General features: G+C 40.9%; 1 protein-coding gene across 5 annotated transcripts in view; it reads right to left on the bottom strand.

Moving 5' to 3' along the window:
* ACACA (acetyl-CoA carboxylase alpha) overlaps positions 1–18687 on the bottom strand; it is a 1199721-nt gene that overhangs the window by 1157908 nt on the left and 23126 nt on the right. For all 5 annotated transcript variants that reach the window (XR_013608606.1, XM_078679777.1, XM_078679779.1 and 2 more), the window contains exon 2: positions 16474–16728. Coding sequence is in view for 4 of the 5 variants with exons in the window: in XM_078679777.1 (XP_078535903.1) it covers positions 16474–16700 (227 nt within the window). In the remaining variant the exon portion in view is untranslated. The remainder of the gene's footprint in view (positions 1–16473; positions 16729–18687) is intronic.

Genomic DNA, 18687 nt, shown 5'->3' with positions numbered 1-18687 from the left:
GTGTACCTGACCTAAGCCTAATACATGGGAAGGAGTAAGTAAGTTGCAGTTTAAGTTAAGTTGGGTTGGGTTGGGTTTTGCCAAGGAATCTGAATCAAGAATTCTCTCAAGGGTTTAGTCAGCTCCGTACCTTGGTAATAGAATGAAGGAGGTCTAGTATCTCTCTCTCAGGACTCGATATCCCAGCAACCCGCAAGGGCGGCAGGAAACACCGGAGCTGGATTTTCTCGACTGGAGAAAAAGACAGCATCTTTCTCAATGCATCAAAAGGGAGGGGCATCGTCCGTGGGCTCTCGCATCAGCTGGGCTCTCGGGCAAGTAGATAGCCGCTCTGCTCCAAACCACCGTGTGTTTGCTTAAGGCAACTGTTGGTATATTTATACCTGAAAGGTGCCGGGTTTGACGTAAGGTTGGACATAAGACGTCAATAAAAGATGTCACTAAGAACTGGCCGTACTTTCAGTGCTCGCAGGAGTTCTAGGACAAATCAAAACAAAAGCAAGGGGAATTCCCAGGTTGCTGGAGGTTTGGTTTGTTTAAAGAATGCGTTGTACTTTCTAGGAGTCTAGGGGAGTAGCCTTGCCGTATTTGGACTGCATGGGATATTACTAAATATGGATATGATTCTTATGCCTTTATAAGGATATTATTTATTATAGCCATATAAGGGCATAAATCGGGAATATCGAATTAGGGTCCTAGATAGAAACACAACAGAACAGCACCCGAACAGCGAAGCAAACCACTCACTTGTCTACAAACCTTCCATCTTAGCACATATAGATACACTGGGTGGTGATGTCACTGATTATATCAAATGTGACACGATGAGTTTGATTGTTCATCATCAATGCAAAGGGGTTTTGAGTAACAATTATTTAGGGACACATAACTGTCAGATTCCTGGGAGGAGGGTAACAATTTCTCACAATTACGTTACTTTAATTCTGTGTTTTTTGCTGGATTATGTAAAAAAATTATCTTTGTAGGGGAAGGCCATTAAACCTTCAAATGTAGCTACATGAGCAGGGTGCAAACACCACGCCGCAATGCTGGGCCTTGCACAGCAGCCGGCAAGCTTTACTGAAGACGAATTGCGAGCTGGTTGGTTTTTAATGGCAAGTGTCACATGCACCCCTGTACAACTGCCACACGACACCAGATAAATGCCTCGCCACATGACACCAGATACATGGCCTGCAGGAGATGTGCCTTTGTACAACTGGCACATGGCACCAGGCGTGTACTGTGCCATGTTGTAGAATTGCCTAGTGAGAGTCGTACCTCCCTGTGAGACCTGGGCCCTGAAGGATGTGTGTTCCTATAGAACTGCCACATAACACAAGACCTGTGACCTGCAAATGAGCCCCCGTAGTACTGCCAAATGACACCAGACACAAAAAACATTGGGGTCAGTGGCAAACAAATCCAATCTGAGACAAGCCAGGTGCATCTACAGGAAGGAATTGAGGGCTGCAAAGCATCTATACAAAGAAACCATCTGGAACAAACTTCTAACTGCAGGCAAACATCCTAACAGCCGGGACTTCTGGGGCATCATAAACGAGCTTAACCAAGGGGCAAAACTCGGACAAGAAGCCGGAGTTGATGCAGAAACCTGGACCAGATATGTGCAAACCCTATACAGCAGCACAGTGCCAGGCCACGTCAACGGCTCAGGGGCAGTCAAGGATAACACTGAGGAACTAAAAGGTGTGAAGTGCAAGGAATACGAGGAATCCGAGTGGGAAAAACTCCAGAAGGGGCCAACAGAGCCAGATGACCTAACCACCAAAAAGGAACTTATGATGATAATTTTAAGATTAAAGTTAGAGGGCGCAGCAGGACCAAATGGGCTGCCAAACGCAGGTTTTAAGCATGACCCGGACTTGTGGTCAGAGACCCTAACGCCCATGTTTAACCGAATATACAAACAAGCAGAGTTACCTGCCTCCTGGAAAGGCAGCATTATCCATCCCATATTTAAGCATGGCGATCACCGCAACCCCACAAATTTCAGACTGATATCCTTAATCGACGTAGAGGCCAAACTCTACGCCTCCTGCATTTTAAGGGAACTACAAGCCTGGACATCAGAAACAAAGATCATGCCAAAATTTCAAACTGGATTCCGGCAAGGAATGGGAACAATAACAAACCTCACTTGCCTGTCCATCCTAACGGACACACCGGTAGCAAAGGGCACCCGTTTATATGCCTGTTTTATAGACATCAAGTCTGCCTTCGATCGGGTGAATAGAGAGCATTTGTGGAGGAAACTAGAGAGCTGGGGGTTGCCACACCAACTCCTAACAGCAATCAAAGCCCTACACCACCACACCTGGGCAAGAGTGAAACTGGGAAACGGAGGCAACACAACCAGGAACATCGAAACGCACCAAGGCCTAAAACAAGGCTGCGTATTAGCCCCCACCCTCTTTAATCTTTTCCTCTCTGACCTCACAAGCGCGATCGAATCCGCAGATAGCCACCCTCCATCTTTGGCAAATAATCCAATACCTTATTTACAATACGCCGACGATATTGTACTGTTGAGTAAAACACCAATCGGACTACAAAGAGCCATCAACAAATTAACATCGTACTTAGAAAGGGAAAGCCTGGAATTAAACAAAGAAAAAACTAAAGTGGTCCGTCTAGTAGACCCGCAAAAGTTAAAGTACAAATGGATAGCCCAAGGGACAACAGTGAAAGAACAAGAGTACTACAAGTACTTGGGAATAACAATATCGAAAGGTGCAAACCACAAGGACCATAAAACAGCATTAAAAGCAAAAGCACAAACTTTAATTTTTGCGCACCGATCGTTAAAAGAAAAAATGGACTGCCCTAACCACAACCACCTATTAAAAGTAATGGCAGCGCAGATTATGCCCACCTTATCTTATGGCCTAGCTACATGGTGTTGGAAGGAGGCCGACCTCTTAAACGAGCTACAAATTAGAATCTACAAAGCGGTCCTCAACCTGCCAAAATCCGCCTCTGCCTCACAAGTCAGGCTGGAATTTGGTCTGCAAAATCAGAAGTTCCGGAGCACGAGCGGCTTCGTGAAACTCTGTAATAAACTTCGCTCTGCAGACCCCGATACATTGGACTGGCTATGCTGGGAGGAAATTAAAAAACGGGGGGAATCTGACACCCCGAACATCTGGGGAAAGTATCTTAAACTCTGTGTAGAAAAGTTGGAGCTGGAATCAGTCTGGAAAACTGGGACAGACAAAGCAAGTCTAAGCAAACTAGCCAACTTAGCAGCAAAAGGTAAATCCTTTTTGGAGGATAAAGAGTCATTGGCAAAACGTCGGCATGGCTGGACTGTTATTAACTCGTTTACAACTCCAAAACCACTAGCATATCTAGCAGCTCACTTTAGTGACCATCTTAAAAAATCCATTATAGCCCATCGGATGGGGATGCACGTCTCAAAGGACCTCTTACCATCCTGGAAACAGTCCCATCAGACGAAAGAATGTCGCCTCTGCGGGTACAAAAACGAAACCCTCGTCCACCTTTTCTGTATATGTCCGGCCCTGATAATTCAGAGACGACTCATATTGAAACCTATTCTTAACGCATTAAACATCCATTCTTGCAGACATGCAGTCACAAGCTGGCTCGGAGGCTCCTCCATAATTCTGGCTTGCCGCGGAGTTAAATTTATGGCAGAAGCAAGAAAACGATTAGAATTAACTGAACAGGAGGCCCACCTGTTAGTGGACTATTAGGGACATCCTAACTTTTAGATCTTTACGCATCTGTCCCCAACAAAACAGCGGCTAAGAGACAATGTTTTAGTATTTTTAATACATTTTGCACTGTTATTTTTAAGAGAATTTTGTAACAATTTTAATTAATTATGCAAATAAAACTTTTTGAACTTTGAACTTGACACCAGACACGGGAAATCCAAGAAATGAGCCCCATCATAGAACTTCTGCGAGGTGTGCGTTGCCCCCGTGAACCCTTTGCCCTGCTTATGTACCAGACTTAGCACTTCATCAGAGAAAGGGCAGTAACTCTGTATCTGCCCTGCTACATGAGCACAAGGCGATTTCAATGAAGATAAAAGTATAGGAGAAGTGGGTTTTTTCGGAGTGCAGGGCTTAGAAATGGCATGCTAATCTCCAAGGGGCACCATACAGCAAACCAACCACTCTCTGTGATTACAACAGAATATGTCCGTTGCACACCAGTCTGTTAAAACAGTTCATGCCTGTCGCAGCTAAGGGGGAAGAGCCGGAGTGGTTATTTCCTGCCCTCTAAATGATTTGATTGTGCAGCCTGGCATTGCCGAATGTCAGCGATATGGTTGGAGCTATAAACCATAAATAAATACATACATGAACAGATGTTACCAACAAAAAGAGACAGGGAGTTGGTTTCTGAAGGTTTAAAGTGGACACTTTTAACCGGCCCCCTCCCACCACTCCGGATAAGCAGGAACAGAGAACCTATGTCTGAGCTCTCTCTCTATTAGTAGTGCTGTAGCCGGACCTTTACCTCCCTATACAAGGGACATTTGTGCAGGGCGGGATGTGCTTCATGGCGGCACAGAGGAGAGAGAGTAGGGAGAGATGGTCTCCACAGCGGCTGCAGCCGTAGGCTCTGGTTTTGCCCAGCGACCCTGCATCACAAGCGAACGGCACGGAGGAGAGAGCAACAAGGGAAGTGGGTAAGAATAGAAGGGGGTGGGGAGATGAGAGGCTCCGACAAGAGAGCGAGTTGAAACCAACAGTGAACAGCAGGAGGAGGGTGATTAAAGCTGAGCATGTTCAGAAAGGTAATAAATACAAGCTTAAAATAGGAGCCCGAGGCAAATGAAAAAAGTAAAGCATTAAGACTAACATAAACAAGTACTGTGAACTTTTCATCAAGCCAGCAAAAACACGACCAGAGGCAGGCAAAAAAAAAAAAAAGAGGGCTTACATGTGTAATAAATACCATGAAGAGTAAGAGCACATGTAACAGGAGCAGTCCTCAAGGGAGGTTACAAAAGTATAAAAGGAGGGACTACTAAGCATATTAACCAATCAACAGCAGGCCTTTACAAAGGACAGTAACAAGATGGGCTGTGCTTGAAGCCCATACTGTAGATTAGGAGTCTCCAATCTTTTCTTTAATAAGCGCTATTTAAGTGCAATGAAAATTATTCTGAACAACTAATATTAGTAATATTGTAGTGTGGCAATATTGACCACATCAGACAATAAATATTACATTAGTGTCCACCCTCTGCCAAATTACCACCATTGATTACCTCAGTGCATCAGGCAGGGTTGCCAAAGCAATTTTAACAAAGGACTTGTCAATTTGGAATGCCTTTACATGAGCACTGCACAATAGTTATAGATGCAACATCCCAGACAGCAAGGTAATAAGATCAGTCAGAATGTCTCCCCAATGCCAAATAATTTATCACTCAAATACCAGCTCTAAATATTTTTTGAAAATGTAACAGTTTATTTTCCAAACATCAGCTTAGGAGTTTTGGAAATACACACATTTTCTTATTGAATACATAGTTCTCATACATTATTTAATTCAGCCAAGCAAAAGATTCTAATTTAGTAGGCAGGGCAACACACAGAGAGCTACAGGTAGCTGGAGAGCCACCAGTAGCTCATGAGCTACTTGTTGGTGAAGCCTGCTGTAGATACAGCATGTCTCAAAGAGGCAGCGCATGAGCTGCCTAGCCAAGACCTAAAAAACTGATTTTGTGTTAATCTGTAATCCAGTCATTGCACAAACCAAAAAACTTGACCCAAAGTCAAAAGACAAACTTCGTCCAAGATGCACATCGTTATAAAGGCTTCCTTCAACCTCCCCAGCTCTTACTGCTCCAACTAATTCCAAAGCAAAACCCCATACTGATGTGCAAAATTACATGGACTGTATGTGTTATCGCTTGCTGCCACACTGTTATACTTTCAATTGCTTCAATTTCGGTTGGAGTGGCCTGGATCACAGTAGGGCAACAGTCTGTGTAGCCCTTGGGCAAGCCTGACCGACACACAGGATGACTGGAAAGAAACACCATAGCCAACTGATGGGTGGAAGAGTTGGGGAGCAGAGCCATCCCAGACTTGGCACATGTGAAGACTAGTGGTGCTTCTACAGATTGATCTCAAGAAGCTGTATATACCTCATGTAAACAAGAGCATGCATCTTTCTTTCAAGTAATGGTCTGTGTTAACGTGAACCATACGAATACTTTTTATTTTTTTTTAAGTTGAAATTCAAGAAGCAGAGTCAATGTCATGATACATCCCATATAAGCTAAAGCGGTATATAAGGATGCTAAAAAACCGTCCTCCTTTTCTTACAAGTGACGTACTCCTTTCTGGAACTTTTTCATAGCCACACACAGGAGGGAGTGCAAGAGGGCAGATATGACTTGCTCCCAGTTCGCAGTTTAAAAATTATTACAGTGGGAAGCCACCGGCCTACCCACACAGAACGTACTTGGGTCTCACTGGGGCTCACCCTTGCTAAAAGGAATATTGCTCAGAAATGGGGAACAGGGGACTTGCCCACATATTGAGGATGGGCAAACGACATGGATAGTGCTATGATTGCGGAGAAAGAGGTATTTAAGCACAGAGGTTGCCCAAAGAAATGGGATCAAAAATGGGCAAAATGGAATGTATCGAGGGGTGATATATGTGTCTCCCCAGTGGCGGAATTGTGAAGAGGAAGGGTGGAAATTGATCTTCTACAAACGTGAATGGGAAGAAAATATATGTTCAAAAAGTGTCTCTTTGAGCTAGTAACTAGAAACTCCGGGACCTATTGCACAGTCTTGCTATTACCCGATCTTGAACTCTTTACCTGCTGTAATGTTACAACTGTAAATAAAAAGAATATAAAAAAAACATTTATTTTTTATTATAGTCAGTCCAGTTTTAAAATATAAATATTTTTAATTGGGAAACCAATGTCTGAAGCCAGCCCCTTTGCATCGCCCATCATCCTGCTGCCGGCTGCGGTATCAAGCTGCAGACATCTCCCACCATAGGTGGCTATAAGGACCATGAAAAGTAACTAGTACTATATGAACCAAGCCATATTTAGTTTGTATGTACTTATTCCATACTGATAACAATGATAAGTGAAGACTCCTTACTGCATCACAATTGGTAGATCTAACGACAGGACCGTAGAACTGTTTTCTGTTACTATGTTAGATAGATAGAGGTGTATTCTGGAATGTATTTCTGACATTTATGAACTCCCGACTACATACCAAACAGCATCCTGCGCTCACATAATTACCCCATGAGTTTTCAATAGGATCAAACATGGAGACGGGGCCTTGACAATTTAAGGTCCGTGTCTACGAAATATAGAAGACACAAGTCAGAGAGCAGAGCCAATTAGACGTGGTTAAGAAAAGTCCTGAACAAAAAAGAACCTGTTCATGCTCATGCCTCCCACACCACTATGAATAGAACCTCCACATTAATAAAGCTCTGATGTAATCAAAAGATGAAATCCAACATCCTAACATTGAACTTGAACGTTGGATTCTTTATGCCCTTTTATACAGATAGAAGAAGTAGAGCACTCCTTGGGAGCATTTCGAAGAACTCTTCTGTGAGATTCTTAGATAAGCAGACCTGTATAGGAAGCTGCTGTTAAAGTTCATGTCCTGATGATAAAAGAAACAGACAAATCGAAACAGTGAGTCGATTGCTTTATAAGGGATTATGGTTTCATGATACATATGAATTTGATATTGGGTGTTCTCACAAATTTGTAATAATACTGTGTTAACATTGTCTTTATGTTAGACTTGTTTTGCGGAGGGGGGTGATGAATGGATTTCTGTATGTTTCCCACTAAATAAGATATATACATATTGTTTTTAATTAAAAGATGTTTTAACGAGAGATTGTTTTTTTTCCCCATTGAGTCATATAAAGGCATCTGTATTATTACAGAATCTAATTGCAACAATTCATGTATATCATACGTTTCACTAGAAAAATCTCAGGAATTGAAAATCTCTTATAAATTCAGGCCATTCATTAATATATATTGTTTTTCTACTGATTATTGGATCAAATTATTTAGCCATCCTATAGTCACCAATTAGCAGCCTGTGTCAACGTTAATCCCCAACATTTATTAATTCTTACTGTGGTACCACTTGTCATAAAATAGCATATTTCCCATTCCACATTCCACTATCCTTCATCTCGGCACACCATTTGTCTCACCTTGGAGGTCTAATACCCTTCCATCTTTTGGCGATCAGTCTGTAGGCCACCAGTGTTCCCAGGAATAATACATTATCAAAAGGAGTCAGTTTAGGACTGTAGTTCTGGAGCAGCCTAATGAGAGCGGGTTTGCAGGGATTTCCAGATTGGCCCCGGTAATATCCTTCAGTTCTTTTGAAACCGGACCCAGCAGCTCTGTAGAACTTGACATCCTAAGCATATATGCTCCCATGACCCATGTACCTTGGGCAACGGGGAATGGCTCTAACATATAACATATCATATCACTAGTAGAAATATGAATGGTTATGTTATCTGCATTTGTAAAGCACACTAACTGAAAGCGTATCCTGGCACTAAGCAGGTGTGTGCCTAGCTCTTCCCATGGTAGGTTGGTTAATTGAAAACCCAGGTCTTCAGCTTTTTTCTGAATTCAAGAAGAGAGGAGGAAACTCCAATGTGGAATGGGAGGCCATTCCACACATTAAGATTGATGTAAGAGAACGCTCCCTTTTGATCTGGTTCGGTGTATGCACATGATTTGGGCTGGTAAGAGTTCTGCTGAGCGGAGGTGTCTAAGTGGTTGGTGGGAGGAGATATGATTATTCAGATAGGTGGGGCCTGAATTGTGTAGTGCCTTGAATTTGTGTGTAAAGAGTTGGAATTTAGTGCATTTAAGTATTGGGTGCAAGTGTAGCGCTCTGCTGTGTGGTGTGATGTGAGTTCTGTGTGGGGTGGGGGACCGAGGATGAATCTGGCTGCCAAGTTCTGGATGGTTTGTGGTCTTTTAGTGAATTGCTTTGTGATCCTGGTGTATAGGTTGTTCACCTAGTACAACGTGCTGGTGAGTAGGGCGTGAGTGGCAGTTTTTCTAGTGTTGCTTGGGAGCAACTTAAAGATCTTTCTAAACAACTTCAGTGTGTGAAAGCAGGATGCAGTGAGGGAGTTGACTTTTGCAGTCACCTCCAGTTCGCGGTCAATGATTGGTCCTGGAATCGGTTCTGAGTGTGGTGTTTAGGGTCATAGTTCAGCCAGCCAGCAGTTGGAGTTCCAGGGTGAGGTGTTCTTGCCGAAGATCACTACTTCTCTTGTCAGTGTTAAGCTTGAGACTGTTAGCTTTCATCCAGTTAGCCACTTTAGTCATACATCCAGGAAACTTGTTTCTTGTGTTGGGGTCTTGTCCGAGAAGGAGAGTATGAACTGTGTGACGTCGGCGTAGGAGAGGATGTTGATGCCGTGGCCACAAAAAACTAGTATATTTACCTCCACCAAGAGTGGAAAGGACACCGGTTATCCTCCCTATATCGAACACATTACGTAAAACTCACGATACTGCCAGATAAGACTCTTATTTGGATTAATTCGTTCAACTGGGCTACAAGCCATCTGGAAATGGGCTGCCAGACTCATCCTCGACCTTCCACACAGAAATCACATCACACCACACTTCGGGGAAAGTTGGTGAAGATAATGCCATTTTTCTACATTGTTCTGTTGGAGGTGGCTTGGGCAAGAGTAGGCATTCATTAAAAGAGAAGAGAGAAGCCTGGTAGCTCTATTACTGCCACTCCGTCTGCTTGAATTGTAACTTAGACCCAAGTAGGGTGCCATTAAATTTAAGTTTGGGGCACTTGGCCTCTTCCTCGCTCGAGAGGAGAAAAAAAGAGATACATCGGCTACAGGAGGTGGGCCCATTCTTTGAAAGCTAGTATTGGGACATGTGAGAGTAGGCAATGGCCGAGAAAGTTTGTATACGTACAGTTTGCATTGATTAGAAATCATCAAGGGTCTCAGAAGATAGAACAATACTTGACGTGCTTATTGATGTGGAGGAGGGTGACGAACAAGAATGAATCGTTTTGCTGCGTAGCATATTACTGTATATAGAAAATGTGAAAACGAACACCCACAAAGCAGTGTGACATGAATAACCTATTAAATGTACCACAGGAATGCTAACATGTCTAGTACCCAATTCAGACAGGCCATTTTAATGTTCGGATTTTTTTCCCTATTCGCGTTTTTAAGCACATTTTCAATATGTAAAAAAAACGGAGTTTGTGGTCAATCTATCTTAGACAACTTGGTAGCGCTCACAATGATCACGAACAAATGTGTGTCATACAAACAACATTTATATACATGTTTAATGGATTTCTCCAAAGCTTTTGATCACGTCAACCGAAATCTGTTATGGAAAAAGATGATTAACTGGGATATTCCCACACACTTTTTGCTTGCAATTCAGCTTTTATATACTAACAACAGGGCCAGGTCAAACTTGGACAGATAAAATCTGAATAACGACAGTCCTGAAGCAAGGCTGCTTCTTGGCCCCAATTCTTTATAATCCTTTTTTGGCAGATCTCAGCACTTATTTAGACACAGCCAACTCTCACCTTCCACGACTTGCAGCTAGAAAAGTGGCCTCACCACAATATGCTGGGAATTTAGTCCTGTTGAACCTGACTGGGATTGGACTTCAAAGGCTACTTAACCATCTAGAACTCTACTGCACCTACTACGAAATGGCTATTAACTTAAAAAAAAAAAACACAAGTAATGATTTTCGACATGAAAATAAACAAGAAGGGGAGTTGGTCACTGCATGGGAAATCAATTCTTTGAGGTACGTCATAAAAATATCTTGGTGTTTGCCTGTAAGATCGAATAATGCATCACCTGCATCAGAATTCATTGAAACCAAGAATCACTTCCCTAATCTCAGCTTTCCAGCAAATAAATGGAAAATTACAAAAACCAATCTTTCAGCTATAACTTGCAGCAATAAAAGCCAGGTTTAGTCCAACGCTTTGCACTGGTACAGTAGCCTACCCGGGAAAGTTCGGGACCTTTCTCAATTCTGCAAAAAACAAGGTTTTCCAGCTTTTGTTCCATCTTCCTTAGAGCGCATCACCATCTCAGATCAGACTCAAATTTGGTTTCACGAACTAAAAATAAAAGCTTACAGGCTCTCTTATCAAATATATGTCATTAATAAGGTCCTCTGGCGAAAACACACTACGTGCCCTGCTGTGGAAAGAAATCCAAAATAATGCAGAGCCAAACTTAAATAATTGAGCCTCAGCTCTCAACACAGAATTAAAAGACCTGTAGGGAAAAGAGTTATGGGATCTGGTACTACCTCCCAACTCCTGTAAGAAAGTAATTAATAAACAAATAAGAAGGTGGTCATGGTATAAAGATAAAGAGGAGTTCAGTTAAAGAAGTCTCGCCTGGACAGCAATTGATTCTTACAAGCAACCTCGCGCTGAGAAATATTAACAACATTACTGAGATCTTTTTACAAAAAAGTTACTTTACCTGCGATTTGGTCTAAATGAAACATTAAACTACATCCCTTAATGGCATTCCAAACCACAGTATTCTAAGAGCAGAATATGCCACATACATGAAGAAAGCCCGACACACATTGTATCAATCTGTAAAGACATTTCTGAAAATAATTTTTAATTTGTATGGCATTAGAACATGTCGACATGCCTTACTCTTTTGTATGAATGGGGAGACATCTCAAATAATAGCAGCCTTTATAAAATTCGTCCTTTATGAGGATCAGTTATTGTCAACTACAGGTTTGTCAACCATTTAACTTGACGTCTGCATCTTCATAAGTATCCTGCTGTAATGCTATCAAAAATATAGCTTACAATAGGCTGCGGGCAAAGTTAATCTAGCGAGTTTGCACAAGCATGATTATATTTTATCCAGACATGCCTTAATTGTAAAATCCTCATGCATCTTTTGAGACTTTATATGAATAGATCTGTACAAAAATTTGGAAAAGGAGGAACAGGAGGGGTATTGTGTCACTTTAATAAAGTAATGACTTTTCTGATTCAAGGTGATTTTGCATGAACACGCTCACACTTTATCAAGGACAAAGGAATGGAATTTAAACAAACGGATAAAGCTATATTAGAGTTGATTGTAATGAATACCCAAACATGCTAGTATTCATATTTTTTATATAATTTTTGCATTTGTATTTTAAATAGAAACTGTTCAAAATTATTTATAAAATATATATTTTTAATGCTAGGAACAAGTGCTTGTTTACATTTAATGAATTGGTATATTGGTCAAGCTATGTAAAACATTATGGTTTTTTATTAACTGAAATATATGACTTTGATCATGATATGTTATGTTTTCATCAGTGCTCTGCCACGTCCCTTGGATTGCAGTTGTATTTTACAAAAGAACAAAAATAGGATCAGGCATAGAAATAAGAAAATACATTTTTCATTCCGGTTTAAATTTTTGTAAATTCCCAGCTTGTTTTCCACCTTCACAGATTAACTGAGTGTTACAAAACATTCAAAGTGACATCTTTAAACAAACGTGTGATATTTTTACATATTTAAATAGCCATTTCTGCTGAGCAACTAAAATGTTCTAGGTGTGTTTTAAAAGACAATGGCATGGTAGAAGTGTGTTTGTTCCCTGTTGTTGTTTTTTAGCAGGTGTCAAAGTACATCAGCGCCTTCCTCGATTCACTGTAGTCATTCTAAAAAACGCATTATTAAGTGATGAAAGGATTAATTGGCGGGCAGTTCATTCTGCATGTAACAGCTGCAAAAAAGATCCCCACCTTGTACATTCTCATACGTAGATTGGAGTCGGCCATTCAAATTAAAAACATCTGCATACCGTGATTGCACAAGTGAACAGCCTTCGTGTGTAGACACAAAGTGAAGCAACAACCCAGTTCACTCTTCTATCAACCTCAAAGTAAAGGGAAGCATTGAATCTAAAAATAGCGAAGGGAAGCCGCCCAAACATGCCCCCCTTGGTTTGTGCCCTATAGGGCATGAATCGTGAAACTATTTTTCAAAGAGCAAATGAAACGAATCACAAATGTGGAGACTTTACACGATGCAAACGTTAAATAGAAATTCAGTGAAAAGGGATCTTAGTGTAGCAGAAGCACAGCAAAAAGTGTGCCTTTATAAGATAAAGAAAAGTATACATGCACATTTTATACACTTACATATAATATGTCAAGAACAAGTTATGGCCTGGTGTCATAACAAAGTGCTATGGATAAATAACATTAGCAAAGAAAATGTGGTGGTAGTGACACTAAAATATGTGCTAGAAGCTTGACATTTTGGGTGATGGTATTAGTAGTGATATAGATTATGAAATTATAGAAACGATAATGAAATTGTAGAAAAATAAAAACGTGAAGATTACATGTGATAGCAAAGGTTTGCAGTAATTGAGTATACATAGGCATGAATAACATGTAGTTATCAAAATATATGAGAATTTACATTGATTTATTAAATGAATTTGATTTTAAACAAATGTATTGATGTATATGAGATTAATAATGTGAATATGAAATCGAGCAAAGCTTCATGTTAGGGTGACTAGTTTAAACTCGTCCTGAACTATAACACTGGACTAGTGATATTAGAAACTTATTTTTCCATGCTTGCAGAGTGAACATTCCAATGGACAGTATGTGATCCGGTTTTTAATGAGGATATTGAGACCCTGAAAGATATGCTAACCGTAAGATGGATGTTACTATTATGTTTCTTTTCAGCAATAGACTCATACTTTTCCGTTCTCATGGAATGCATGAGAATATATAGTGAAGTATCCACTTTCCAAATGACTTCATTCTACATCCTGAACTAGTGATGGTCTTTCGATGATGGTGTGACACCACCTGACTTGAATATTTGTAAGAAATCTTACAAAAGATGAAACCCTGAAGGAGGGGCAACAGTGTGTTTTCTCGTTCTTGGATTTATGGCTCTATGCTACATTCAGTAGCAGTTGGACTGAGGTTTGCCCTGCTGAAACAGAACCGAACTTAAGATAGACTCTCTCTTTAGCTAATGGAAATGCACATAGAGACTTTACTTTTCCTATCCTGTGATTAGTGTCGTTTTTCCTTGTTAGACTTGGAGAATTATCCTTCTACCTAATGGTAGTTGGATTCTGTACTTCTGTATTTTAAATTCTGACTTTCTTGCATAAATACTGAAAGCTTTCATTAAAGCGATTGTTTACTAACTGAAATACTGAAAAGATTATTGATTTCTATGGATTTTGGATCTCCAATACAATAACTTAAACTAAATCTCGTCTGTGACTTTTATTTTGTGTCCGTGTTATTCTATTGAACTGTGCAACCTTTGGAGTATGGGGAAGTGGACGATTGAGTAAGAAAAGAAAAGAAAAGTTCTTAAACAGTATAGGGGAAATCACAGCTCTCACATCTAAAAAAGGTCCAAGGAGGATATAGAGAAAATGCGGTTCAGTATACTCAAATCGTAGAAGGACCCAGTGTTGTTAGAGTATTGAGAAAAAGCTTGAGTCCTTTAAACCCAGTGGGGAAGTAGCTTACTTATCTACTTCAGACCATCCTTTCAATGAGTACACCCACACACACTTGTGGGTGGCTGCACTGTTTTCCATGTCAATATCAATTTGCCACACTGCTGTATAATCCCCCCTAAATGGCATAATCTTTCAGTTTTACCCAAAAACGTTTATAGCTCAGATGGATTAAAAGTTATAAAACATTGCCCCACAGCGTGTGCAATGAATTGCTGACATTTTATGAATGTCACCCTCAGATATTATTTGTCATTGTCAAACCTGACAATATTGTGCAGAAAATGTAATCATACCCATTTGATGGACTGAGCTAAGGGCTTTTGTCTGAAGAAGGAAACACAAATGTAAATATTTTATTGTAATTCAAAAGGGGGACTATTCCATTCCCTCTTTATCATTAATTTTGTTTCACGAAAAACACAAATAACAGTTTCAAAACTAGAGTTATTTAACTAGAGCACTCAGACTTTAGAAGAATCCCTAACATTTTGCATCTTTTTTTAAGGTCCCATGTCTTAAATTCTAAAGTACCTCCGGCTGAAGCATGTACATAATAAATATGAAATGTTCTCAGAGCGATGTTTAAATGAAAAGAGATGCTAAATAGTTTATACTTGGTGTATGATATATTCAACCATGTCACACAATCCGGTCTTTCACTACTGCATAATTCCATTGGCCAAATAAATGGTTTAGATGGCACATGGCCAATGACTCTGTTTTCACCAACTTTCCTTTGCCATTGTCACATTTATCTACCACAAAAATCTTTGACTATTCAGCAACTTTTGACTATTTGCCCTTCTGAATTTCAGGTTCAAGCCATTACGCATATTAGACGTAGGATTCTTTGGATTTCTAGCTCCCATTGGCAAAAAAACTCTGGGTACAAATACAGAAGAACCTCAAATATAGTACACCAAACAATTCTTTATTATTGGTGATTTGCATAGCGGCAACAAATCACCTTTGCTACAGCCATAGTTGGTGGTTCCGTAAGATGAGTGGAGATCCTGCTGTCAAAGACTCAAATATGGCCAAGTTTAGTGTATGGGGTCCTCTACAATGCAAGATGTTAGTTTACCTAATGTGCTAAAATTCCTTTACCATTCTTGATTACAGCGAATTCATAGCACATCAATACACTTTAAGAAAGTAATGTGGTTGAGAGTAAAAAAAACGACAGAGAGAGACAGAAATTGGAGAGGGAAGTAAGAGTGGGAGGAAGGAGCACAGAGGCAGTTATAGAATAAAAGGTGGCAAGAGCTGAACACTAAACGGAATGAGTCGAGGGAGGAAACCTGAACAAAGCGGGGATAATAGTAAAGGAAGGGAGAGGGAATATGGAAAATGAGTTAAATAAGTTTGCAGATTTATATAGCGCGGCTTATCACCCGTGAGGGTCTCTAGGCTCTGTTCATGACCACGGGGAGATTAAGTGATTTTGCCCAGAATCACAGGATGCTGAGCCACTGCCGAGACACAACCCCAGATCCTGAGTCAACAGCTCTGGCCGCTGCGCCACATAAGATGAGGAAGTGGTGTAGCCAGTAAGGGAGGATAACAAGTGATGTAATAAGCATTTTATTGTGTGCTAAACACATTATTTTTTGCCTAAGCCTCAGCAAGTTAATGAACTGTGGCACAAGTGCCAAGTTACCGCACATCATACATGACACTATACATCCATCCTTTTTTTACTACCCAACAGCATTCTAAGACTTGTACTTTCACTTTTACATGTAAAAGTAGAGACTTAAAAATCCCTTGTGTAAAGTGTGGTTGGTTAAAAATAAAGTTGTATACAAGTTTTTGTTACTTAATAAACTCAGAGTAGGTACTACTATCCACATACCTCATTTGAAGTGCAAGGCTGTCCGGCAGGTTGGATATGCCTAGGTCAGACAGGGTGTCAGAGGAAACAGAGGAGGGGGAGAGGGATCGATCCTTGTCCTCCAGCAGATCCACCTTCACCATGCTGCTGAACTCATCCTCCGAGTTGTCCTCTGAGATGGAACCAATGATGAACCGCGAATGGGAGTTGAGGTCTATGACCTTGGGGAGTGGAGACGAGTCATCCATCACGGTCTCTGAAGCAGGGTTGCCAAATCTGAGAAGTAATCAAGGGCCACAGTCAGCACACAACACAAGGCAATTTGACTATTAGTGTATGTTCAACAGTACTGACATGTAGTCTTGATTCAAAAGAATCATCATAGCATTCAGGTAAAAAACTGGCCATTCCACCTTTATTAAACAAAAAGCTGTGTGCGGGAGCTACCCAAGGCTGGTCCATCAGTGCTAGATTGTATATCAATATTGAGTAGGTTCCCACTTAGGTTCATGGTTTCTGTGCATCACATGTGGATTTTCTAAAGTCAGTCATGGAGCAGGCCATCATGGAACAAAGCTGGATACCTCTGCAAAGCTTTTTTTTTTATAAATAGCTACATAGCTCCCATGTCTGAACAGCAGTCAAAGACTCCAATAAGTGTCCTGCACAGCCTTTCTAAAAACATCCAACATTCATCAGAAGAGATGTGTGTTACATACATATATATATATATATATATATATATATATATATATATGAAAGTCCAGCAAACCAATACAAGAAGGTAATCTATCTGTGGACTTTGAGCTGCATCCATGGACTTTGAACTACATTTGGCATGAAACAGGAATGCCCACGTCAGACGTCGCCTCACCCGAGCAGCTGTTTCTGTATAACCAAGAACCTTTCAGCCTACTGTGTGCTAATGCCAAAAACAAAAAGGTTTTGATGTGTAGCTGTGTCTGGCAGTACGAGAAAATCTCCATTTCATAACCAAACAAAACATGAAGTCAAAATAATAGCCAAGAAAACAATCATACATTTCGGGCATGGGATGAATATACTCATTAGTTACACAAACATGGTGGGGTGTGGTGAGCAACACCCTCCTGCCCCAATTAAATGGTGAAAAACTCAATAAAATACATTGTGACAGTGGCGTCTGGATAATGGGGTCGAGGTAGGGGGGTTGTTTATTATGAAACAAATCAATTGAACATCAATCTAGCTTCACAAACCAAACTAATACATAAGAAAATGGCAGTGGAATTCTGGTTATTGAGGGGGTCGTTGCTCGTTCGTTAAAGCCCTGATACTAGAAGAGCTCTATAATTGTGGCTTCCTTCCTTGTTCTTCATGCTCGTCTTGTTATTTCTTTTCCCTATCCACTTTTCTGGTTTGCAAATGTCTTACATCAATGTTGAATAAACCAAAAAGTTTTTGGGCGGGGTGAGGTGGTTTCTAGTTTTACATAAAGAGGAGATGGGTTCCAATGGTAATAAGTCAACTTTAGAACTAGGAAACCTTTGTTCCAATATCTTTTTTTTTTAACTCTTTTTATTAGTGATAAAACATAAACAAACAAGGCAATAAAAGGTAGTACAGCTGGATATGTGTTCAAGGAGGGAGGAAAGTGCATTACAATGTAATACAAATCATCAGTGCATAGCGGGGGGCCGGGGGGGAAAGCAGAGTCATAATACATTGGGGCTTAGACAACACTAGGAATGTCGGGTCAGGGGGAAAAAGAGGAACATGCGGAATATCGGTAAGGGGAGGTGTACATATATCACCCCGGTATGAGTTCCATTGGCCCCAGATTTTACCCCACTTCCTAGTTCTGCCGCGTGCCACATACACCGTTTGCTCTCTAAACATACACCAATCCATGTTCTCCTTCCATGCCAAAACAGTGGGCGGTCTCTGGGAACCCCACAACTGCGCAATATCTCTTTTGGCGACCATATTCCCAAGAGTCGCCCACTGAGTCTGCGCCACATCATAATCAGTTGGTTCCCAAACATTCAGCAAACAACGCCTGGCTTCGGGCAGCAGCGTAACACCCGTGACCTCCTCCATCACTGCATGCACTCGACTCCAAAACACTGCCACTTCCGGACACTCCCAAATTATGTGGAGGAAAGTACCAGTTAAACCGCATCCACGCTTACACAACCCATCCACAGAATAACCCATACGAGTCAGGCGAGGGCCAGTCACGTAGATCCGATGCAG

This window comes from Lissotriton helveticus, chromosome 3_1 (assembly GCF_964261635.1).
Source record: "Lissotriton helveticus chromosome 3_1, aLisHel1.1, whole genome shotgun sequence".
Classification (NCBI taxonomy): Eukaryota; Metazoa; Chordata; class Amphibia; order Caudata; family Salamandridae; genus Lissotriton; species Lissotriton helveticus.
The sequence above is the reverse complement of the archived record's forward strand: the minus strand, read 5'-3'. Positions and strand labels throughout refer to the sequence as shown.